The sequence below is a fragment of the Macrotis lagotis genome, chromosome 1, assembly GCF_037893015.1.
Source record: "Macrotis lagotis isolate mMagLag1 chromosome 1, bilby.v1.9.chrom.fasta, whole genome shotgun sequence".
NCBI classification, from domain to species: domain Eukaryota; kingdom Metazoa; phylum Chordata; class Mammalia; order Peramelemorphia; family Peramelidae; genus Macrotis; species Macrotis lagotis.
The window spans coordinates 595567648-595593559 of record NC_133658.1 but is presented as its reverse complement, the minus strand read 5'-3'; the positions used below and the strand labels follow the sequence as shown (position 1 = coordinate 595593559).

The 25912-nt window shown below is 35.5% G+C and overlaps 1 protein-coding gene across 1 annotated transcript in view; it reads right to left on the bottom strand.

Moving 5' to 3' along the window:
* PLEKHB2 (pleckstrin homology domain containing B2) overlaps positions 1-25912 on the bottom strand; it is a 53301-nt gene that overhangs the window by 14364 nt on the left and 13025 nt on the right. Inside the window, exons 2-5 of the mRNA XM_074214909.1 lie at positions 7035-7080; positions 4681-4833; positions 3428-3530; positions 240-279 (exon numbers count right to left, since the gene is read on the bottom strand). Coding sequence (XP_074071010.1) covers positions 240-279; positions 3428-3530; positions 4681-4833; positions 7035-7071 — 333 coding nt within the window. The 5' untranslated portion in view covers positions 7072-7080. The remainder of the gene's footprint in view (positions 1-239; positions 280-3427; positions 3531-4680; positions 4834-7034; positions 7081-25912) is intronic.

Below are 25912 nucleotides of genomic sequence, written 5' to 3'. Positions count from 1 at the left end.
ACCAAGGGCCTTCCTGCAATCCATAATTCACTTCCACTGTTTCCATCTACCTATTTATGCAACTAAGTGAGCCAATATGGAAGATAAAATGAAGTATCCCATATTACCTTTCCCATTTCCCTCATCCCAATTTCCCCATCTTAGTCCAATAGGCCATGTAACCAATCATGTATAAATGATGACAAATGTCTAATCTGATCCTAAAAATGTTGATATATATGACAAACCTGAAAACTTACTTTATTTGTTCTGCCATCTTCAAGTGCAAATTTCCAAGCCCTGTTGGGAGAGGAAAAAATTTAGTTTTACTTAAGGGTGTCATCTTTCTTATTTTGTTCAAAGGGTTGGATAACAATTAAAACTTCTTATAGGCACACATTTTATAGATTTAACTACATAGTTGGCAGTCCATAACTTGAAAGACACTCAGAGAACAGAGAAACAGAAGAAAAAAGGGCAGAAAGGACAATTATTTGGAAGGTAGCAGTAGTTGTAGGAAAATAAACTCCAAGGATGTACTAAAATATAGCTTTTTAAGAAAGTAAGGAATAAATCTGAAATAACAAAAAAGGATAAAGGGGATGGTTTCAGAGAAACCTTAAATGAAGTAGTATAGACTAAAGTGGACAGAGCACTAGTCCTGGAGTCAGGAGGATCTGAGTTCAAATCTAACCTCAGACACTTAATAATTACCATGTGACCTTGGGCAAATCACTTAATCCCACTGCCTTGCAAAAAATCAAAAAAAAAAAATGAACAGAACCAGAATAATAATTTATACAATGACAAAATTTTTGCAAAGATTAAAAAACTTTGAAAGACTCAAGAACTCTGATCTGCATAATAACCAGCTATGAGTCAAGCAGAAGAATGATGAAAACTAACTGCCCTGAGATGGCTAGGTGACGCAGTAGATAGAGCACTGGCCCTGGAGTCAGAAGTACCTAAATTCAAATCTGGCCTCAGACACTTAATAATCACCTAGCTGTGTGGCCTTGGGCAAGCCACTTAACCCCATTTGCCTTGCAAAAAACGTAAAAAAAAAACCTACCTAACCTGATAGAGAAATATGTTTTAGCAATGAAGAAGGATAGACAAATATAGACACACAGACAGAAAGATATTTATTTACATATGGCCAAAATAGAAAATTCTTATGACTATAGCAAGTCTGTAATAGGAGTTTTATTTTTCTTTCTCTGTTTGAGGAGCTAGAGGTAGAAGAGTAGAGAATGAAAAGGAAGATTTCTGTCAATTAAAAAAAACTGAATTTAGAGAATATGGAATGGGGGGTGCAAGCCTGACACAAGAAAAATTTTTAGAAATATTCAAAAATGGAATATACTTCTTTAAGTGTTATCTCCAACACTGAAGAACTCTAAGTAAAGACTGAATTGGATGACCACTTGTCAGATAAATTATATAGAGAATTCTTCTTTAGGTGAGAGACTAAATAGTCTCAAAGTTCTCTTACATCTCTGGGATGCTCTTGAGTTTTTGAGGGTGAGCTCAAAATCTCTATTAGTCAGCTTTACATTTCATAAATATTTCTTATTCTCACCTGACATATTGCAAACAAGTAGTGCCCAGTCTCTGCTGACCATGCATCAAGTGTCACTTTTAGAAGGAAGGTTAATTTTTATACTGGACATAATCATTGTATTCAATCATGCTGTTTTAGTATATTCCAGCATCATGAACTGAATCGTATAAATCACCTTTAGAATCTGATAGGCACTTTTTTCCATCAGTTTCTCAAAATAACACATAGATCAGAATGTATCCTTAGAAATCCCTTATTTAGGGGGCAGCTAGGTGGCACAATGGATAGAGCACCGGCCCTGAAGTCAGGAGTACCTGAGTCCAAATCCGGCCTCAGACACTTAATAATTACCTAGCTGTGTGGCTTTGGACAAGCCACTTAACCCCACTGCCTAGCAAAAACTTAAAAAAAAAAAAAAAGGAAAAGAAAAGAAATTCCTTATTTATACTATGGTAACTCAAGACCTGAAATAATTGAAATTAAAAATAAACTCAAGGAAAAGCCAAGAAGCATTGTAGAGATTTTGTGAATCAAGAGTAAAAGATGTGCAATAAATATACTCTAGCATAAAATGATAAAATGATATATGGGATCTTGTGACATTGTCCTACAAAGGGCAACAGTGTAATTTCAGATACAGCATAAATATAACAACCTCAGAAGTTAAATAGCGTAAGTTAATTCAATTTTATTGTAGCCATAACCAACCTATAACAATGGAACAGATGAAATCAACCTATTATCCTCCCAACTTCATCTTATTCAATTCCAGTATTCCTATATTAAGCACAAAAATACACATACACACATATACACACATGTAGAAAAATAGACACATCTAAGTTTTTCCTCTTTTTAGTCCCCCAGCTCATCTTCAAATAGAGGTCAAAATGATCAGGGAAATGACCAAAGGACCAATCAAGCAAAAACAAGTATTTATTAAGCACCTACTATATGCTTAATAAACATTATTAAAGAACTGGATCTATACAGGTAAAACTGAAACAGTCTCTGCCTTCAAGGAGTTTGCATAGAATTAGGGAAAAATAACATAATCTAATAATTAAATTTAAGATGGTACAAACCAGAAGAATTTCTATTTTATTTAGAAGAAAACAGGATGCCCCTGGGGATTTTAAGATCCAGTCAGAACTAAGCTTCAGCAACAGCTCTCCAATAACTGTGTAAAGGAGGGTGAAGTAGAGCTGGGAAAGACCTGAGGCAAGCAGGTCACTTAGAAGACTACAATTTTTGGTCACTGATGAAGGTATAAATAAACTAGTGCAGTGGCTATACTGAAGGAAGAAGGGGACAAATATGAGATATGCTGCGAAAGCAAAACTGAAAATACTTAATAATAACTGACCGAATATGAGAAACAAAAGAAAATGAAAAATCAAAATCTCAGACACTGGAAGAACAGTACTGCCCTCAACTGGAGGAAGAAGAGAAGCAAAGGATTACATAATATAAATGCTAATGCTTTTTTATTTTCCAAAAGATCACAGGGTTTCCATTTTTTTTCAAGAAAAAAAATTAATGAATATGGGATTAAGAAAAAATAAGTAGAATTTAAGAGCACATTTGACTCTGACTGCTGGTCAATTTGGATTCAAGATGAAATGTTCACCAAAGTGGAAAAGAAAGCAAAAAGCAATTATCCAGTTGTTATATGAAACTATTCTTATTATTACAAAGCAATACTCCCAAGGAAGCACAGAATCAGAAAACATAATCAGTCATCCATCCTATGAGAGTCATTTACTCTACAGTCCAAAAGGAAACCCTTCTCCCACCCACCCCTAACAATATCAAAGTTTAAGTGGAAATTACATCAGAAAATAATTCTTTCAAATCAGATAAGGCAAAAAAGAGCATACTTACAAGCAATCATCTTCACTTTCTGCACAAAGATTAATAGTTTTCCCATATCGGCAAACAATTTGCAATATGCAGTCCTTTGGCTTGCCCTCAGGTGGGTGAAAATCTGAGGAAAAATTAGAAGGGGTTTAGAAGAGTGGGAGACTTTAAGTAAAACAAAATATACATTAAAGGACACTAAGTCACACATTAAACCAAGTTTCACTTAGTCAGTCTGATGTCCCTTCCAATTCAAGGTATCTAATCCTATAAACATTTTTATTTATCATAAAATACAATCAGACTTTAGCAGTATTTGTCAGTAGGTCATACATCTATAATCCAAATGTAGATGATGGAGCAAATTGACATAAATACCAATACTGGAACTTCAGTCTATGGCACAGTAGAAGATTAGAACCAGTCTAATTTATAATCTCCTAAATTCTTTCAAATTCTGAAATTCTATGACTCCACCTAAAATATAATGCTGCATACTGTAGTATAAAGAACACTGGATTTGGGTGTCAGGAAACCCAGTTTCAAAGCCTACTTCTACCATGCTGAGCTGTGTGACCATGAACAGATCATTTCCCCACAGTCACCTTCCATTTCTCATTTGTGAAACCAGGTTAATACTTCTTGTACTAAAAAAAATTTTTTTTAAATGCTTCTTGTACTACTTACTTCACTGAGGGTCACTGCTTAGTCATCAAGTTTTATGTGAACTAAGTACTTTGTTATACACTGCAAGATGGGGTTTTATTATTGGGGTTTATATTATTTCCCTAAGGATTCCAAACAGTTTCCTCAGATTATATTTGTAAGACAGAACCAAATGGTATAGACCTTTATTCTCTAAGACAAACACAATATAGAGCATTTTGTAAACCCTAAAGTGCTATATAAATGATAATAATTATCATTGTTTATAGCTTATTAGCTATTAATGAAAAATAAGGATGAAATATAAAGTTTCAAAATTATGAAATAATTTATTTTAAACTATCTTAGGAAACAAGTTAAAACAAGAATGTGTTGTTTTTATACCTCAGAATGATTAACTATTAAAAATTGGATAAAACACAAAACTAAACTTTGAACACATCACAAACTGACTGATTTATACATTTTCAATATTCAAAGTTTGGGGAGCAGGGATCCTTCAGATTCAAACAAAATGTTAAAAAAATGCAGAAATGTATGCTAGTTTAGGCTAATCAAGCAAAGGAAATGGAAGGAAAGAACATTAACAGCATGAAACAAAATTGTATTACCTCGGCATTCATTTCCCATTCGGATGTTGATGCAGTCCACTAGCATATGAATCTTATCTTCTACAATCTGCCTCCTCTGGTCATCATAATAGATTAAGTTGCCATCTGACCACAGATCAAACCAATTTTTTTTCCACCTCTTCAAAATTGTGCCTGAATGAAACAGGAGGATGCTGCTTTGAATCAAAATAACAAAACTTGTTCTCTAGTTTAACAATACTGCAATATTAACAAAAGAAATTATCCCATTTGGCTAAGTTGTTAAAAAAAAAATAAAATAGCGCACAGCAAAACAAAATTTTTCAGTTATAGCAATGATCAAATGCATTATTCATTATTTTACACATATTAAATAGTAAAGTGTGGTCCAATCAATAATCAAAAAGTAAATTAAGCAAAAAATATTACAATGTTGATTTGAACTATAGAAACCAATCTCCCATTCATTTCTCTATACTCGGGGCTGCTAGGTGGCACAGTGGACAGAGCACTGGCCTTGGATTCAGGAGTACCTGGGTTCAATTCCGGCCTCAGACACTTAATAATAATTACCTAGCTGTGTGGCCTTGAGCAAGCCACTTAACCCCATTTGCCTTGCAAAACCTTTAAAAAAGAAAAAAAGAAAAAAAAAAGAAATTTCTCCATATTCAGCAGCTCATGGGGATTCTCAATATGCTGGCTCAGCCCCCTTTGAAAAATTAAACTTTTATTCTCTTAGCTATAAAGAGATCTCTTATGAAATTTTCCCAGAAACAGTACTTCCCCCCTTCCTTTTCAAAACATTTCCACATAGTTGCTCCTCGCCTGATAGATACATCTTAGAAATGAGTAGCAGCACTCAACCTGGAACAAGAAGACCTCTATTTAAGTCATAACTAATAAACTGTGCTGTATTGATATAAAGTATAAAAAGACTTATCTTGCTTCTGTCACAAGAGTGCTCAGAGTCCTCTGAAAACCTAAATGACTCATAAATTATCTATTATTCCTATCTTTTATATTGAGTAACAGACCTGAGCCTTGGGTTTCATGGAAAGAATGGGATTCTCTGATTATATGATTTAGTATTTGAAGGAACCTTAGAGTTCAAATAGTCTAATCCTCTCATTTTACATAAAAGAGAATTGATGGTAGAAAGTTTATTTTTTTTTTTAGGTTTTTTTGCAAGGCAAATACGGTTAAGTGGCTTGCCCAAGGCCACACAGCTAGGTAATTATTAAGTATCTGAGGCCAGATCTGAACTCAGGTCCTCCTGACTCCAGGACCAGTGCTCTATACACTGCGCCACCTAGCCGCCCCAATGATGGAAAGTTTAAAAAAAAAAAAGGGTGTTCTTTCCATCATGAAACAAATTAGTGGAAAATATTTGTAAGGGAGTTGCTGCTTTACAGAGTAATAATTCAGATAACCTAAGAGCTATTCAAAGTATTGCAGAGTTGGAAAAAAAATCTAAGTATTATCTAGTCTAGCACCCTTCTTCAGTTAAGTCAAACTTAAGCAACCCATACAAATCCAGGTTCTTCTGAGTAATATTTTGTTTAATTCAGAAGCTGATGTATCTGAATAACAGCATTTGTTACATGTAGTCTTGTGGATAGACATAATAATTATACATACAAAATCTCTGCCTCCTTCACTGTCTCTAACCAAACCTAGCATGTCAGGATCTTGATAATGAGGATAGAGTCTAAAGCAAACAGAGCAGCTGGAGACAAACTAAGAGGCTGCAGAGACCTTTAGCCTTCTATAAAAGGAGGCGATAGGCGCTTTTTGTTTCACCCTTCAATCAAAGGGGTAAAAACACTAGAAGATAAGATGTGAGTCTCAAAGCTGAAGAAATCTCCATGAAGATGAGCAGCTAGAGGCAAATGAATAGACTTCCAAATAACAAGGTAATCTCCTATCTCAGCACTAGAAAAGGAGGGTAGGCTGAGAGACCGAGTAGTCAAAACATAAAAGCTAAAACTAGAATTGTCTTTCAATATTCTTTAAGTGAAAAATCAGATGTATTCAGAAAAACAAGTTTAATTTTGGATAAACTCAAGTCAAGCTTTCTGAGAACAGGAATCAAACAAGACTCAAAGATTTATATGACCTGCCCATAATCAACAGCTGTTGGAACTACAATTCAATCAGACATTTTAAAGTCAAATCCAATGCTGGGTGGTGGGTCCCCCCCCCAAATATAACACAAGTTTGGAGAGCTATGAAAATTTTTCCTCAAGAAAAATTAAGAACCTGTTCATAAAATTCTATGTTTACTATAAAAAGTCTGTTTTATAACAGACTTGATATAACAGAATGATCTCTTCTAAAATTTATAAAGAAGTTCTAAAACTAAAGGTATCACTCACTTTGTCGAAGCAACCAACCACTCTTCACGAATGCCATACCTTCACCCTAGAGAGAAGAAAAAGGATTAGAAATCTTGCAATCTATACATGAAAATTATTAGACACACCTCTAGTTTTACCAAAATAACAAAACCAAAAGGGTCAGATTTTTTAAAAAATCCCATTTTCAATTAAATTTAACAAGTCTTTATTAAATACCTCCTACTTATTGCATAATGTGCTCCCTCTCTTCAAGTGCTTATTGGTCCTAACTCTTTAACCATATTTAATATTGATCAAATCTCCTGGAGTATAGTTTAACAGCATCCAATCTTACAATTGCTTGGACTCTAGCTGACAAAAGCAATCACTACAAAAAAAAAACTGCCATTCTATTCCTGGTGGTAATATTTTAACAAATGACTGGAAAGATGCCAGTTTCAGTCTCTTTCAGTATCATGCAAATAGGAAAATGTTTCTAAATTGACAGAAATGCAAACTTAATGTGGCATTGGGAAAATTAAAGCTGTACTCACTGTGCCTTGTGGCTTAGCCACCAAAGGTTTTAAAATTAAATGTAATCAGATTTGTTGATGATATACACCCTACAGACTACTTAAATTAAAATTAAATTAAACAAATTGAGTCTTCATAAATATATAAATGATTAGAAAACATTTATCAGATACACTAAAATTAGGACATATCAATAGTATCTGTGCTAGATCCACACTACACTACACAATAAAATGACAAGCAACTTAGTATTTTATGGGACAGTTACAAAATCAACACCCCATTCATAGTAAATTTCAAAGATGGATTTATAAATATGTCTCTTGGGGCAGCTAGGTGGCACAGTGAATAGAGCACTGGCCTTGGAGTCAGGAGTACCTGGGTTCAAATCTGAACTAAAACACTTAATAATTACCTAGCTGTGTGGCCTTGGGTGAGCCACTTAACCCCATTGCCTTGAAAAATCTAAAAAATTAATAATAATAAAATAAAAAAATATGTCTCTGTTTACACATGTTTCAGATAGCTGTTATAGTCCAACTTGATAAATAATAGGGAACAGACTAATTTTCTCAAGTTCCCCTCTAAAACTATTAAAATGTTACTTCCAACTCATTCCCTTTACCTTCCTAATGATAGAAATAAGATAGTGAAACAGAAGATTAAAAAAAGATAAAAATGGATAGATTCCTTTTGCAAGAACGTCTACAGAAGATACAATAAGCACTTTGCCAGCTCATTTTCAAAGATTCTTTTTTTCCTGTTCTGTTTGGGATGACCTACACAATTTCTGTTTTCTGTGACACAGTAGATAACACTACTATATCTCTTTCTTTTAAATATTATTTGACCAATAACACTTGTTATAGCTATAACTTATAAAACTAAAAAGAAAGCAAAAAATAAACTAATGTCAGTAGAGCAATGCATACAAATCCAGGCTCCAAAATGCAGTATGATCAAATGTGGTATTATGAAAAATGAGTTCTTTTGCTGGAGGCTAGAACAAACTTAATAGCATGGTGCAGAAGAAGCTGGAGAATAATGAGGGGCTGACTCAAGCCCAATGTTGCTATACTGAATACCAAATACCACTGGAAGATGTCCTTAAAATAGATTCCCTCAGGACCAGAAGGCATAACTTGTTCATAAAATATCCCAGAATAGAAAAATTTTTCTGCCTTTGTGGCCAAAGGAAAATTGTTTCTGCAGATTTTCAACACTTTATTTAATAATAACACTGCTATCCACTGTTATTTTTTTCAATTTCAGATTCTTCAAATCGGCTCTAAAAGCCTAACTATTGCATTAAAAAAAGTGTAAAAATCTGCATACCACAAATTGCATATGAAAATGTGTCTATCTTCCTCTGAATTGGAAGGCCTTTTTCCATGCTAAAATCTCATTTTTGGAAATGGCTTCTTTTCTCCTTTGATTTATAACCAATTTTCTCTATCTTTTCTCCTTTGATTTATAACCAATTTTCTCTACAAAGTAGAAGAGGATACAAGTTTTAAAACTATCTTGAAACTTTCATATTATCTCAAAAACTCTTGGTTTATTATGTTAAAAGTAAGCAATAATCCCAAGCAAAACAGGTTACACAGAAACACAAATTAGTTAGACACCCTGGATTGTACATTTGCTTTGTAAACCAAATAAATATCTCATAATGCTAACAGAAAAACATAAAATAGAATTCTTTAACTCCTATTTTGTAGCTATCTGCTTCAGCAAGAATGATCTTCAACCTGAAAAGAGTAGAAAACACAAAACATACAGATAATTAAAGGCTAAGTTTGGTAAGGAATAAAATTAATGAACTATAAATGTTAATAAGGTCTTATTAATTATTCCTGGATCCATTACTGCCCCAAATAATAAATAAAGCCTTTCCCTTATTAGTTCCCTCTTGCTTTCTTTCTTACTGACTCATACATGAATCTGCAACTTGATAATCTGCCAGCTGATTCTTGTCTCGCTTGGACATTAAATTCTAGGTTTCTTTAGCAAGGCTGTTACAAGGTATTATCTCTCAATCTTATTTAAAAAAAAAACTCTTAGCTCCAGTTGGCCAGTGGTCCCAGAGTAAGAAAAATAAATTGTAAAAAACAGTATTTGGAAGATATTGTAATTGTGGAGACAGCTAGAGATTTAGCTTCTGGAGGGAAATTTGGGGAAGAGGAAAAACTCCAAGAGAAGAAAAGTAAAATGATCTCAGGAGAACTACAAGGATCCAGAAGGGAAAGAGAACAGAAATGAAGCTGGTAGGACATGGGAAAGGAAGTTAGGTCTAGCTGTCAAAATGCTAATAAAGCAAGAGATGGTACTAATTAGGTGAAAGTTCTGGAGTACTGGCCAAAGAAACTATTAGCAAGAACAGCAAAGATTGAGGATAGTACTTCTAGATGTCAGGAAAAGAAGAAAATATTTATTGTGACCTACATAAGAATATAGAAATGTTTGTCTTCTGTTTTAGCCAAATAAATACTATTTACAACAAAGTATAGGCATATTTTCTTCTCAAAAAAGAAGGTAAAGGAAGCTCAAAAAATCTCTCTACAATCCAAATTATTAAAAAAGAATGAAATGCTCCTTTAAGAAACAAAAGAAAAGGAAATAACAACTAACTAGTTCTAGCTAAAAAAAGAGGGAATTGGCCCCTCTGAGAAGGAAGCGACTACCTATTGTCCAATAGAGGTGAATGTCAAGGTGATATCAGGTTAACTAGAAAGGTTAGGGGGGGGGATTTTGAGTGATGGTATCGTTATTGCTAAAGGATATTTGTAAAGTGACAATAAAATAGAAGGTTCTGCCACCTTTTCAAGGCATGTATCCAGGATATGATAAATAGAATCTCACAAAACAGATAACTATACCAATTTCTGGTGATTCACATGTACAAAAAATTATAAGAATTCTAAAAAATATTGAAAGCTTATGAAAGCTTTGGGGGGGGGGGGGATTGAAGGATTTAAGACTTAAGCCCAGATGACAGTGTTTTTTAATCACCAAGAACAAGGTAAGGTTGAGAAGTTAACTGCCAGTGAATGAAGAAACTGGTAAATGAAAACTAGAATTTACTTCCTGGATTAAAATTAAAAATAAGGTAATGACAAGTAATTTCCTGTCCAGCACCTACAAAGAACTGGTAAGAATATATCTATCCAGTCTTGCAAATCTAATAAAAAAATATTTGAAATTGAAAAGAAAGAGAAGGAATGAAAATCTGCCAACTCAAGTATCTAGAAGACCTGGTAACTATTAGATAAGACTATCAGGGCACATATAATATCTCTCTCTCAAATCTATATTAAGACAAAATCCAGAAAATGAGAGCAATAAAACCCATGGCTTCCATAATCTATTCACAAATACCTCAAGTAGAGGAATGACTATGATCTAATAAGATGGGAGGAGAATCAAGACTGAAATACAACCCTTGGAAGATATACATTACTCAAAAGAAACAAAAATAAAAAGGGTAACAAAGTATGATAAATATCAGAAAAAAAAATACTGTCATTAAAATAGTCAACAAACCACTTAGATAAAATGAACCAGCACCTTAGGCCTATAATTTACTTTGAACCCAATTTTCACCAACCAAATGATAAAGCTAATGACCATTTCATCTTAGAATTTTTAATAACCCAAGGTAACTTGACATATAGTCCAACATGCCTAGATTTTAATAGAATTTCAAAAGGCTTTCTAAAGTTTTAAAATTTAAGACTTTTGTTTTTAAATGTTCTATATAAATGCATTTATACTTTGGCCAGAACTAAAGAACTATTTTTAAAACTATAACAGAAGACGTGTGTGTGTGTGTGTGTGTGTGTGTGTGTGTGTGTGTGTGTGTGTGTGTATACACATATATGGCTTAAAAATATAACAGAAGTAAAACAAATATCACATTATGATATCTACATTTGAATTTTTCTTCTATTGGGTTTACTCTTCTTAGATTTGTAGATGTTTCATCAAAGTCTTGATTATCTTCTTCTCTTCAAACATTTTAATTTTATTCAATTATTCATAATGGATGTTAGAATTTAAAAAATAAACTCATGTATTATTTTACAAAAAACTGCCAAGACAGTATGCTATCTACTAATAGGTATATCTGGTAACTGACTAAGAAGTCAACTCTTTAGTCAAATTATTGACTTTATCCAATTTAAGGCAGTTCTTTTCACTGTCTAAAAACCTACATGAAGGCATGACAGTTTTGCTGTATTTGCTTATTCTACCATTAAATCTTGGGGGGGGGGGATGGGGAGGATGGAACTCCAAGATTTTACAGAATTTAGTTTAACCACCACTGGCTTAATTATGGTATCTGTAGTGCTTTTTCTGGTTTTCACTTGCAGTTAATCTACTTTAGACTAGTTAAGCTATGCCTGGAATCTAAACTGGAATCTAAATTACATCTGATATCCTTCTTGAATGGGTATTAATGTAAGAAGGATCTAATGCAGGAGTATTTAACCTGAATCTCCTAAGGATATAAGGACAGATATCTAAGATCTCAGGTTGTCTATGAACTTGGATGGCAAAAAGAACATTTTTTTTTCCTTTTACTGAAATGTAGCATTTCCTCCACATTTTTTGAAAAATATTACAAGAGGCCAATAGGCATCTCCAGACTGCCAAAGGGTGAAAGGACACACAAAAAAGTGGTTAAGAATCAAAAGTCTATGGGGTGGCTAGGTGGTGCAGTGGACAGAGCATCAGCCTGGAGTCAAGAGTACCTGAGTTCAAATCTGGTCTCAGACCTTAATAATTATCTAGCTGTGTGGCCCTGGACAAGCCACTTAACCCCATTGCCTTGCAAAAATTTTTTTAAAAATTAAAAAAGTCTAAAATATCAGTTGAATCAGAAAGAAAAGAGGTGAGGCTTCAGAAAATGAATACAAGGAGAATCACAAAATAAAATAAAAATAAGGAAGACCTTCAGAAATCAAGTAGTTTAACCCTGATTTCACAATGAGGAAACTGAGGCACGAATGAGTATAAATCTTTGTTTATACAAGACTTGTCCAAGATCAAAACTTGTCCAAGAACCAAGAAGCCAGGGCTGGCCTTTCAGGATTCTTTCCATTATACATCTACAAGCTCTTAAAGAATAGAAATTTAATTATCTTAAATTAATCTATATTATAACATATTAGGATTCCTTAAAAGAAAATGTGCCTGTAGTAATAAATACCTACTACACTTCCTTGAATGAACATTATTTTTACACACTTGCATAGGAGAAAAAGAATTACTAGCTCAAAAAGAATAAAAAGGAACTAAGGAATCACTTAGTCTACCCACTGTGCTCAGGCAAGATTGTAAGCAACCAAATCCTTAAACACTCTGCTCTTTCCTTTCTTATTTTTAGAAAAATATATCCATATATACCTATATATATATATATATATATATATATATATATATATATAGACATATTTTTCCTTAAACTATATTTCAGTATCTCAGAGATCTTAAATTAACAAGGTCTTTTTTCTTTGAGGCAATTTAAACTTATTATTCTGTCTTCTCGATGGAAATAAAAATAAGCTTTTAACCTTTTACATTATTCCTTATGCATGGTTGAATCTCCTCCATTCAGCCATGCCCTTCTTTAGTTTTCTTCTTAGAGGCCATATGCCAGATACTTAATCATTTTTTTATCCTCTCCAAGTTTTCCCATGAAATGCTTCATTCAGTATGAAACTAAAAAGTAAACAAGCTATCTTAATAAAGTTCTGAACAAACCTAAACCCAGATTATCTTGCCGTTTTCAGGATTATAAATTTTTTTAACTATGTCACCTATTTCAAATATGACGCAATTCTTCTTTCAATAATGCTGAGATAATTTACTTCCTGCCTGAGAGAGACAGCCCAGAACAACAGGGTTGGATTTGAAATCAAGAAGTTCTGTGATCACCTCTCACCTAAAATACTTAATATAGTTAATTATAGGGACTGAAACAAGTCAAATTTTCTCTGAACTTTGGTATCTAATACTTGAAATGGGAATAATAGCATCTTCCTCACAGAACTGATGAGAATTAAGCATAATCATGCATGTAAAGTACAATATTAATAAAAGCTATTATTAATCTCTTAAATGAAAAATTGGGTGCTCTTACTTGATACCACTGAAGAACAAAGTGAAACATATTTCCTGCATAAATCTATCAATTCCCATTTGCTCAGACTCAAGATCACATAAAATAGAGGCTTGCTACCCTTCTGTTCTTGGCTAGCATTATAACCTCTGTAGTACATATATGGATCATGCTGGCTGTGTGGACACTAGCATCCATTTTTCTGAAATTTATTTCCTATTAGTGCCCATATAAGCCCAACCTATTTATTTGGAATCTGTTTCTACTACTGGTTTCTCCTATAACCCTTGCAAGAAGGCATTCTGCTTTAAAGACCTCTCTCCTTCCTGCATACTCCTTTCTTGTTGCACAGAACTCCCCAATACTGAGTTCAATCAGCCTTCCACAGAGGTTCACAGTATTAACATGTCCCTCTCTCCAATAGCTAATCTGGCATTAATTCTTTGTTTATATAGGATCCTGCAATTTTATCCTCCTTACAAGTCCCTTAAGCTATTCTTATTTTTTTCCTTTCCTCTGCTTCATGAATATTTTTTTAGGTTTTTGCAAGGCAAACAGGGTTAAGGGGTTTGCCCAAGGCCACACAGCTAGGTAATTATTGTCTGAGACCAGATTTGAACCCAGGTACTCCCGACTCCAGGGCCAGTGCTTTATCCACTATGCCACCTAGCCGCCCCATGAATATCTTAATAACTTTTTTTTTTTTGCCAGTGTACTACTGTGGAACATGATGGGGAAAGACATCCACAATACACCAAAACCCTTTAGGTATACAATTTTTTTCTTTAGTTTTTTGCAAAGCAATAAAGTTAGGTGAATTGCCAAAGGTCACACAGGTAATTATTAAGTATCTGTGGCTGAATCTGAATTCAGGTCCTTCTGCTTCTAGGGCCACTTACTCTACCCACTGTACCACCTAATTGCCCCAGTATACAAACATGTTAAGGTCCAAAAAGTAAGAAAAGATCAAAGATAATAATGAGCAATAAGGACTATCTGTATAAGTAATTACTTTGTATCAAACTCAAATGTAAATGGTCCTAAATGCTCATTCCTAGAGAAGCTGAAGATTAAAAACTGGATGAAATCTAGCTTGTTAAGATTTAAAGTTGATGACGCTGAGTGAGATGAGCAGAACCAGAAAAACACTGTATACCCTAACAGCAACATGGGGGTGATCATCAACCTTGATGGATTCATTCATTCCATCAGTACAACAACCAGGGACAATGTGGGGCTCTCTGGGATGGAGAATACCATCTGTATCCAGAAAGAACTATGGAGTTTGAACAAAGACCAAGGACTATTACCTTTAATTTAGAAAAAAAATGATATCTTATTGTCTGACCTTGCTATCTCTTATACTTTATCTTTCCTCCTTAAGGATATGATTTCTCTCTCATCACAATCAATTTGCATCAGTGTATTCCATGGAAACAATGTAAAGACTGCCAAAATTGCCTTCTGTGGGGGGGGGAGTAAGATTAGGGGGAAAATTGTAAAACTCAAAATAAATAAAATCTTTTTAATCCAAAAAAAAAAAAGATTTAGAGTTGAGAAAAATGAGACTTAAGGGTGGCTAGGTGGTGCAGTGGATAGAGCACCGGCCCTGGAGTCAGGAGTACTTGAGTTCAAATCTGATCTCAGACACTTACTAATTACCTAGCTGTGTGACCTTGGGCAAGCCACTTAACCCCATTGCCTTGCAAAAAAAAAAAAATTCTTAAAAAAAAATTGAACCCAGAGAGGAAACAAAGCAAAAAGTTATCTAGCTGTGTGGCCTTGGGCAAGTCACTTAACACAAAAGAAAAATAAGACTTAATTTTACTTATGAGGAAAAGCAACTCATAGAAGTGACTTACCCCAAGGTCACATAGGAAGTAGAATATAAGAAATCTGAACCCAATTCACAAGTCTTCTAATCTATCTATACCATTTTTTGAAATTTGACAATCAGAGAAAAATCTATCTGGTAAGAGAAAATTCAGGCAAAAAATAACTACAAGTAACCAAAGGAATCATGATATACTTTTGATTATATTCCCCACCCCCCAGCATATACCTCTCTCTCACTAGTACATTTCATCAAAATCTAGCGCTTTTAAAGCACACTAAAAGAACCAAGGAAAGTCAGTTAGTTATGAGACAGGCTTAGAAATATAGAGCCAAGTTAGTATGAACTTAGGTACAATATGAAACTCTTCTACATCTCTGACCCTACCAATGGCCTAAAATATGCAAAGCTTTTAATAAACAAACCAAACTATCCAAAAAGAGCACATGGAAGTTTGTATATGTAGTTATTATAGTTTATTCCATGTAATCCTATAAATTACTCTATCTGATTGATCAGAATAAGTAGGCTCATGAAACATTGTTTGAGTCACCATATTAGCATGTAGTATTATGAACAAATTACTGACTTCTGACAATTCCATCATCAATTAAATAGATTTAAAAACTGTGAGATACTTCACATATACATTATAAAGAGACAGGAAGAGCTGTAATGCAAAGCAATGATGCTAAATAGAGGACTAAAAAAAATGCTCTACAAAAATTTAATCAGCACCAGCCATTACTATCTAAATAAAAAAATTTTAGGGGCAGCTAGGTGGCGCAGTGGATAGAGTACTGGCCCTGGAGTCAGGAGTACCTGAGTTCAAATCCAGCCTCAGAATTACCTAGTTGTGTGGCCTTGGGCAAGCCACTTAACCCCAGTGCCTTGCCAAAAAAACCTAATAAATAAATGAATGAATAGATAGATAGATAAAGAATTTTTGCTCAACAAGTTTCCGTGTATTTCAATGGTATAATGAAAAGAGCACTAAACTTGGAAACAAAAGTTTGGGATGAGTCACAGAATCAGATTATTTTAAAGTTATAAGGGATCCAAATGACAAATGGTCAAAGGATATGCAAAGGCAATTTACTGATGAGATCAAAGCAATCCATAGCCATATGAAAATTTGCTCTAAATAATTAATTATTAGAGAAATGCAAATTAAAGCTTCTCTGAGGTACCACCTCACACCTCTCAGACTGGCCAATATGACCAGAAAGGATAATGATCATTGTTGGAAGGGTTGTGGGAAATCTGGGACACTATTATACTGCTGGTGGAGCTGTGAACTCATCCAACCTTTCTGGAGAGCAATTTGGAACTGTGCCCAAAGGACAACAAAAATGTGCATACCCTTTGACCCAACAATACCACTATTGGGTCTATACCCTGAAGACATGATGAAAAAAGGGTAAAAATATTTATAGCAGCCCTGTTTGTGGTGGCAAAGAATTGGAAATCAAGTAAATGTCCTTCAACTGGGGAATGGCTTAGCAAACTGTGGTATATGTATGTATGTATGTTATGGAACACTTTTGTTCTATTAGAAACCAGGAGGGACAGGATTTAGGGAAGCCTGGAGGGATCTGCATGAACTGATGCTGAGTGAGATAAGCAGAACCAGAAAGACACTGTATACCCTAACAGCAACATGGGGGTGATGTTCAACCTTGAAGGACTCACTCATTCCATCAGTGTAACAATCAGGAACAATTTTGGTCTCTCTGCAAAGGAGAGTGCTATCTGTATCCAGATAAAGAGCTGTGGAGTTTGAACAAAGTTCAAGGACTATTCCCTTTAATTTAGGGGGAAAAAAAAACCAGATATCTTATTGTCTGATCTTGTCATCTCTTAGACTTTTTGTCTCTTCCTTAAGGATATTAATTTCTCATCACACTCAATTTGGATCAATGTACAACATGGAAACAGATTAAAGACTGACAGATTGCTTTCTGTGGGGGGGGGGAAGGGTAGTAAGATTGGGGGAAAATTGTAAAACTCAAATAATATCTTTAATAAAAAAAAAAAACAAAAAAGTTATAAGAGATCTCAGAGGTCCCATAGCATTACACCTCCACTATAGATGGAGACAAGCAAGCATTCATTCTTTGCCTGGAGTTCTGAAGAACTCCAAGAATGGGAACTCAGTTCCATTTCTAGATACTCGAATCATTTGGAAGTTTTTTCTACATTCAGCTGAAATTTGCTTATTTAATGCCCCCTTTTTAAAGCTATTCTTCCATTTAACTAAAATTTCTCTTTTTATGTTCTGGGTTGTTAATATTTACAGACTGTGATTCTTATTACCTTTTGGCCCCTTTTTCTGCCACTTTGTCACCATCTCTATAAGAGCTGAAGAAGACCACAAAGGACTGAGACTCATTTTATGCTTAACCAAAAACTTAAAATCCAAATGGTCAGTCTATTGGTGATTAGCCTCTCTATTCTTAACTGAACTGGCCACTGGAGAGGAGACATTCTGCTAAAACCTCCCTTGATTCCTTTCCAGTGATGGGAGGATCTGCCAGAGCTTTCATACTCCAGTGAAATAGGCTTTAAAAACTTAGAATCATCTCACCATCTCAATGAGCCATGGGATTGGATTTTGTGGATGTGAGTCTCTGTGAAATGCTAATAAAAGCCTACTAAAGGCAGGAAAAAACCTCACAGCTCAGGTACTAGAGAAGAACTTTTACTAGAGGATACCAGGTCTGTAGTGAAGAAGACTGATCTTTCAAAGTTCAAATCTGGTCTCAGACACTAACTGTGTGACCCTGGGAAAGTCACAACCCTGGTTTGTCTCAGTTTCCTTATCTTTAAATGAGCTGGAGAAAGAAATAGCAAACTACTCCAGTATCTTTGAAAAAAAAAAAAAACCTAAATGTTGTCATGAAGAGTCAGACATAACCAAAAAACCATTGAACAACAATAACACATATAATTGTTTAAAAAAACAAAAGTTCAAAATATATACCCAGCTACTCAAAATATTTTAAATGCTCAATCTATGCTAAATAGAAAATAATTTTAAATCAAGCACAAAAGGGCTATATACAGTGCCTGTAATGCAGACATTCAAAGTTAATAATGTCATATTCAAAATACCTACTTTCCCCTTAATTTCCCACTGCACTTCAATTTAAATACTATTCCTTTGTTGGTATTCAGTAGAAACAAAAACCCAAGTCATTCAAGTGTCATTGATTATAACTAATTAAGAAAGTGGAAAAGTCAAAAAGGAATATTCTCCAGAAAGCCAAACATTTTAGAGGGAATAGAGTTTGGTTAACCAGTTTACAGCTAGAAAGAGAATAGGATAACAGGCAAATTCATCTGTAAATTTCGCTCTTTCTAGACTTCACCCACTTCAACTTATCAAATCCCTCAACTATGCCTTCTACAAAAGGCAAACTGAGCAAAAAGTAAAGAAAGGGGGAAAGAGGACAGAGAGTTCAGGGTTTTTTTTTTTGACAAAGTGATTATGAGAATATATTCTGCCTTTTTCACCAACTATAACAGATAACAGCAAGTTCAATTAGGTCATTAATTTTAACAGCTAACTCCCTTGCTGCTCAGTACTTATACCATATTACAAACTGACATTTTTATAGAACAATTATTCTTAATTCCTTTAGACAACAATCAGGGCACAAAAAAAATTAAAAGGGAAAGGAAAGGAAGCAAATGCTACCTACAGGCTGACAAGCAATACTGCATGGCAGGTTTCAGCTTTCAGAGGAAGTTAAGAGTAATTTTCAGCCTAAGATGCAAAAAGACCACTAGACCTGGGGGGGGGGGGGGTAGGAATTCTTGACAAAAGAACAATAAAAATAATATCAATAATGGTTATGCTTATGAAGCACAGATTTGCAAAAAGTTTTATATGTTTATCTCATCTGATCCAAGTATGACTTAGAACAGCAAAACCAATGGTCCATGGAGAGTTAGCTGCTATAAAATACTGAATCACAAGTGGAGATGCTGCCATCCATTACCCTCTGTCATTTCTATAATCATAACATCACCCTCTTAACTAGTTCTCTCACAACCAACCTACCAAGATTGTCAACAATTATTAAATAATACAAAGTTTTGGCATCATTCACACCATCTTCTAAGAAATTTGTTGGCCAGTTATAGAAGTTACTGCAGCACACTCTATTTATATACATTTTACAGACCTTTGGCTTTTGGCAAGACATATCACCAAGGTGATACTCCCCAAAGGAATTCACTATACACATGTCCTAAAAGTGGATTAAATGGAAGGGGAATTCTAGGAGGGAGTAATGTCCTCCAAAGATTCCTGTTTACAGATAACTGTATCGAACTCCAGGAAATTGCAGGGCTCCTCAAAGATCCATGATCAGTGAAAAAAAAATTATATCAATCCATAAAAATAAAACAAAACAGATGAAAAATATCTAAATCTAGTGTGCAGCTGAATGGGCAGTACATCAAATATAGCTTGTCTTCACTACAGCAAGTAGCACAGATAACCAACAAGCTGGACCCAAGCACTGAAGAAAAAGGGGACACATATTTGGCAAACTGCACAATATGTTTAACAATCCCCACCTGTTCCTTGACTCAAAACCTATCTTTTAACAACAGTATTTTCTTTAGGACATTCTACGGTTGCCAACATTATACACCAGGGGGTGTAAACTGCAAATACAAAATGATGATTCCTACAAGCATACTGCCTTAAAAAAACAAACAAAAACACAAATTAACATTATCTATGCTGTATTGTATTTTTACTTATTTTATTAAACATTTGTCCCATTACATTTTAATTGGGTCCTAAATTTGACTCCTCTTTTGTACACCACAATTCCTGAAAACTCAAAGTTTGGAACACCCAGAGTGCAATTAGGGCACTGGATGGATGTATGGGATAAGCATACCTTGGTATATACAGTGACAGATTGCTGTTCTTGGATGACAGGAGGACTGGGTTCAAATCCTGACCTTTTTTTTTGGATACTTAGTAACTGTGGGACTACAGGCAAATTATTTAAAATCTCTAAGTCTCAGGTTTCTTAACTGTAAAATGTAAATTTCATATGGTGACTGTGAGGATAAAGTAAGACAATGTACATGAAGTGTTTTGCAAACTTAAAATATACATGCTAACTAATGTCAGAACACTGTACCATATTTTCAAAGACTGAATAAATGAATGAACAGGATTTTATCAAAAGGTTACCACACTGTACTACAAGGCTTACTACATTGTGTTCCCAACATTGTGAAGTTGAGAAATATGACAGATTCTGCTCTCAAAAAACTCACATTCTTCTAATTAGGTGAGGGCCAACACACTGATTTCAAGTACAGTTGTCAGAGAGAAAGACCCAGTGATCCCTGTATATATAGCAACAGAGCTGATTACCCTTTGGGCAAGAAGTAAAGCAAAGGATTTTCATCCAGCAAATAAATAACTAGAAAAAAGAAGATGTACTAGTCAAACTGTAAGAGATAGCCAGAAAAGACAGCTCAACCATTACCTAGAAGATGTAAAAAGGCCTAGATCCAGGGTTCTTAATAATCTTTTCTCCCTCATGGACCCACTTTTGGTAATCTGGTAAAAACTGCAGATGTCTTCTCAGAATAATGCTTTTGAATGCATAAAATTTAGGAAACCAATTACACTGAAATACAATTATAGGGGGCAGTTGGGTGGCACAAGGAGAGCACCAGTCCTGAAGGCAGGAGGACCTGAGTTCAAATAAGACTTCAGACACTTAATTACCTAGCTGTGTGGCCTTGGGCAAGTCACTTAACCCTACAGCCTTGAAAAAAACAAGGAGAGAGGGGCGAAGCCAAGATGGCAACAAAAAAGGATCTTGTCTTAGGTGTTCTCTCATAAAACTCATCAGCTAAGGACTCTAACTAAACTTTCGAGAGACAGAACCCACAGAGGGACCCAGGGAGGCAGTGCTCCTACTCAAAGTAACCTGGAAAAGAGCAGAAAGGCTCTGTTCCCCAGGATTGGAGGGGTGGCCCGCCAGAGGGGTGGCCTGCCAGAGCAAAAGAACTTCAGCCAGCTGGAGGCAGCCCCAGGGCGCTGGGAGCCAAGGCTCACAGCATCGGGGGAGTCTCCTGAGTTACACCCCGGGGGAGCACTGGGCACAAAGTGGGGGAACAGTGGGGGACCTCTGCCAGAGAGAACACTGGAGCCCAGCCCTCAGGGCACACAGCCAGCAGCCTGGCCAGCACAGCCCAGATCCAGGAAACAGAAGCAGGTGGAGCAGTAAAGCAGGAGCCCCCAGGGCATGAACCCACTGAACTCAGGGAGGGGAGTGAAGAGAGAGAGAGACTGCAGAGCTCTGTCCACTGCCCCTGGAACAGGACTCTGGGGCTCTGACCACATTCAGCTCCTGATCAGAGTCTAGGGCCCCCCCCCCACCTCAGCCCCATGGCAGAGGGGGACGCTTATGGTCATTCACAGACCAAGAGGGAGGACAGAGCATCACACACTCAGACTCTTGTGGGAGTGTCCCAAAAGCTCAGGAAGCACCCCCCCAAAAGTCTTAGACTGGGAAAATGAGCAAGCAGAGAAACAAGAAGAACACCATTGAACAATATTTTGCAAATGAGCACAAGAAGGATGAAAATACTCAGTCTGAAGATGAGGAAGCACAAGCTCCTGCATCTAAAGACTCCAAGAAAAACAGAAATTGGGCTCAGGCCATGACAGAGCTCAAAAAACTTTGAAAATCAAATGAGGGAGTTAGAAGAAAAAATGGGGAAAGAAAGGAGAAAGATGCAGGAAAAACATGAAAATGAAGTCAGCAGCTTAGTCAAGGAAATCCAAAAAAATGCTGAAGAAAATAGCATGCTAAAAACCAGCTTAGGTCAAATGTATAAAATAGTTCAAAAAATTATTGAGGAGAAGAATGCTTTAAAAAGCAGAATTGGCCAGATGGAAAAAGAGATAAGAAAACTCTCTGAAGAGAACAAATCCTTCAGACAAAGAATAGAATTCAGGGAGATTGATGAATTTACCAGAAATCAGGAATCAATACTTCAAAACCAAAAAAATGAAAAATTAGAAGAAAATGTGAAATATCTCATTGAAAAAACAACTGATATGGAAAACAGACTTAGGAAAGATAATTTTAAAATTATTGGAATACCTGAAAGTCATGATCAGGAAAAAAAGGCTTAACATCATTTTCAAAGAATTACTACAGGAAAATTGCCCTGGTATTCTAGAAGCAGAGGGCAAAATAGAAATGGAGAGAATCCACCGATTCCCCCCAAGAAAGAGATCCCAAAAAACCAACCCCCAGGAATATTATAGCCAAGTTCCAGAACCCAAGTCAAAGAGAAAATATTACAAGCAGCCAGAAGGACACAGTTCAAATATCATGGAGCTGCAGTCAGGATCACACAGGACTTAGCAGCAACTACATTGGAAGCTCATAGGGCTTGGAATACAATATATACCAGAAGGCAAAAGAGCTTAGAATGCAGCCAAGAATGAACTACACAGCAAGGCTGAATATCCTCTTCCAGGGAAAAAGATGGACTTTCAATGAACCAGGGGGATTTCAAATGTTCCTGATGGAATGGCCAGAGCTGAACAGAAGGTTTGATCTTCAGATACAGGACTCGGGTGAAGCATAGAGATTGGAGGAGAAGGGGAAAATATGAGGAACTTAATGATGATGAACTGCATGTATTCCTGTATAGAAAAATGACATTGATAATAATCATATGAACCTTCTCAGTTAATAAAGCAGGTAGAGGGAGCTTTTACAGTTGAAGCACGGAGAAAGCTGAATTCGAAGATAAAATATGGTGTAAATATGGAGTCAATAGAAAAAAAGGGAAATGGAATGGGAGAAAGAAAAAGGAGAGGGGAAATAGGCCAAGATATTTCATATAATAAGATTTTTCTTTATTACAATGAGCTATTGCAATGATATGTAAGGGGGGAAGGCAAGGGGGAATGAGGGAAACTTCGCTCTCATCAGAGATGGCTAGGAGAGGAAATAGCATATATACTCAATGGGGTATAGGCATCTGGAGTAAGAAGGAGGGGGGCAGGGGGAAGGGGGGGATGTGAGTGATGGAGGAGAGGATGGACCATGGGGGGAGAGTGGTCAGATATAACACATTTTCTTTTTTACTTCTTGCAAGGGGCTGGGATTGGATGGCCTGTCCGGGACCATAGGGCCAGGTGGATTCTAGGCCTAAGGGGTGGTATGGGGGCTCAGGGCCTCTTGGCCCCAGAGCCGGGGATCTGTCTGCTGTGCCACTCAGCTACCCTACAGCAGAGTCAGAGTGAATGGAGAGAGAAAATATAGTACATGGTAGTGGAGTAATAAGAAAGGAGGGAGTTGTGATCAGCAATGGCAACGGTGGGAAAAATATGGAAGTAACTTTTGCCATGGACTTATCATAAAGAATGTGATCCACTCGTGACAGAGTTGTTGGTGTTGGAACAAAGACTCAAGCACATTTATTATTATTATTATTTTTGGGGGGGTGCAAGGCAAATGAGGCTGGGTGGTCTGCCTGGGGCCGCATAGCAGGGTGATAGCTGGGTGTCTGAGGCCAGATTTGGACCCAGGTGCTCCTGGATCAAGGGCCAATGCTCTGTCTGCCACCTAGCCACCCCTACTATTATTACTATTTTATTTTATTTTTGGGTCTTTTTCTTTTTTTTGGTTTTTGCAGGGCAGTGGGGTTTGGGTGGCTTGCATGTCACATGGCTGGATGTGGGATCTGGTGCTCATGGCTCCAGGGCTGGTACTCCGTCCATTGCGCCACCTGGCCATACCTACAATTTTTTACTATTTTTTTATTTTAATTTTTTTTCTCTCCCCTTTACTTTATCGCTCAAGCAAGTCTATATTTATGGGGGAGGGGTATTTTGTTTATTCTTAAACAAGAATATTTTATTAATGTAAAAAAATTATTTGTACAAAATGAGAATATTAAATAAAAAGAAAAAAGAAAGAAAAAAAGAAAAAACAAGGAGAAAAAAAGAAATACAATTATTGAACTATTTTTTAAAAACAAGTTTGGACTTCAAGTTAAAAATTCCTAACTTAGATAAAGACTTCTGAGGAATTTTTGGGCTAACATGGACAAGAATCATAGAGATTTTATTCTCTGGGAATTTCTTTATAACTTGTTCAATTTTTTTCTGATAGTAGACTATTTACATTTTATTTCTTTTTCTGTTCATCTAGGTATTTTTTATTTTTGCAACTTCATCAATTTTAATTACGTTTTTAGGAAAAAATAGCAAAAGAAAGTAGCCTACCAAATCCTCTCTTTAAGACAAATATGGGGGGGGGGGGGCAGCTAGGTGGCTCAGTGGATAGAGCACCGGCCCTGGAGTCAGGACTACCTGAGTTCAAATCCAGTCTCAGACACTTAATAATTACCCAGCTGTGTGGCCCTGGGCAAGCTACTTAACCCCATTTGCCTTGCAAAAAACTTTAAGAGAGAGAGAGAGACAAATATGGTATAGAAACCTAAACTAGAAGAAAATAAACTGTAGACCAATATGTCCAATGAATATTAGTGCAAAAATAATGAAGCAAGTTTCAGCAATTTACTAAATAGTTTTATTGGTACTATGAAAAAATTTAATTTATACCAGGAATTTGGGATTAGTCCAATATTAGGAAACCTACACACATAATTGACCATATTAGCAACAAAAATAAAAATTACATGATAAAATCAATAGATGTAGGAAAAAAGCTTTGAAGACAACACCCATTAATGTTAGAATATTATAAAGTATAAGAATAAATGAACCTTTCCTTAAATATGATAAGTAGTATCTATAAAAAACCAAAAGCTAGCATTATTGGTAATAAATGCTACAAGATCAAGAGTAAAATAAGACTATATACTGTCATTACTAATATCTGAGTTTTAGAAATACTAGCAACTAGCAAGAAGGTAGGAAAGAAAGAGGAAATAAGTATAAAAAAGAGGAAATAGAATTATCACTTTTGCAAATTTGTAACATTTAAGTTAAAATTAGAAAAAAATTAAGTTTAAATATTATGGGGTTCCATCTCATACCAAGTCTGGTAAATGACAACTGTAAGAACAGTAGTGGGATTATCTGTAGAGTTTTGAGGTAGTCTAACCATTATGAAAAGTAATTTGGAATTATATACAAATGTTCTTTGACTAAGAGCAAAAAAAAAGACCGAAAGAAAGGAATCACATGTTACAAGAAATATTAAAGCAACACCCCTGGTTGTAAACAACTGAAAAAAAAAATCAGTTGACAACTGAAGGATAGCTAAATCAATTATGACATATGAAAGCAATAGAATATAATTACTCCATAAGAAATTGCTAAAATGGATGGATTCAGAGGGATGTGGAAAGATTCAGTTCAATTGATATAGAGTGAATTAAGAAGTAATC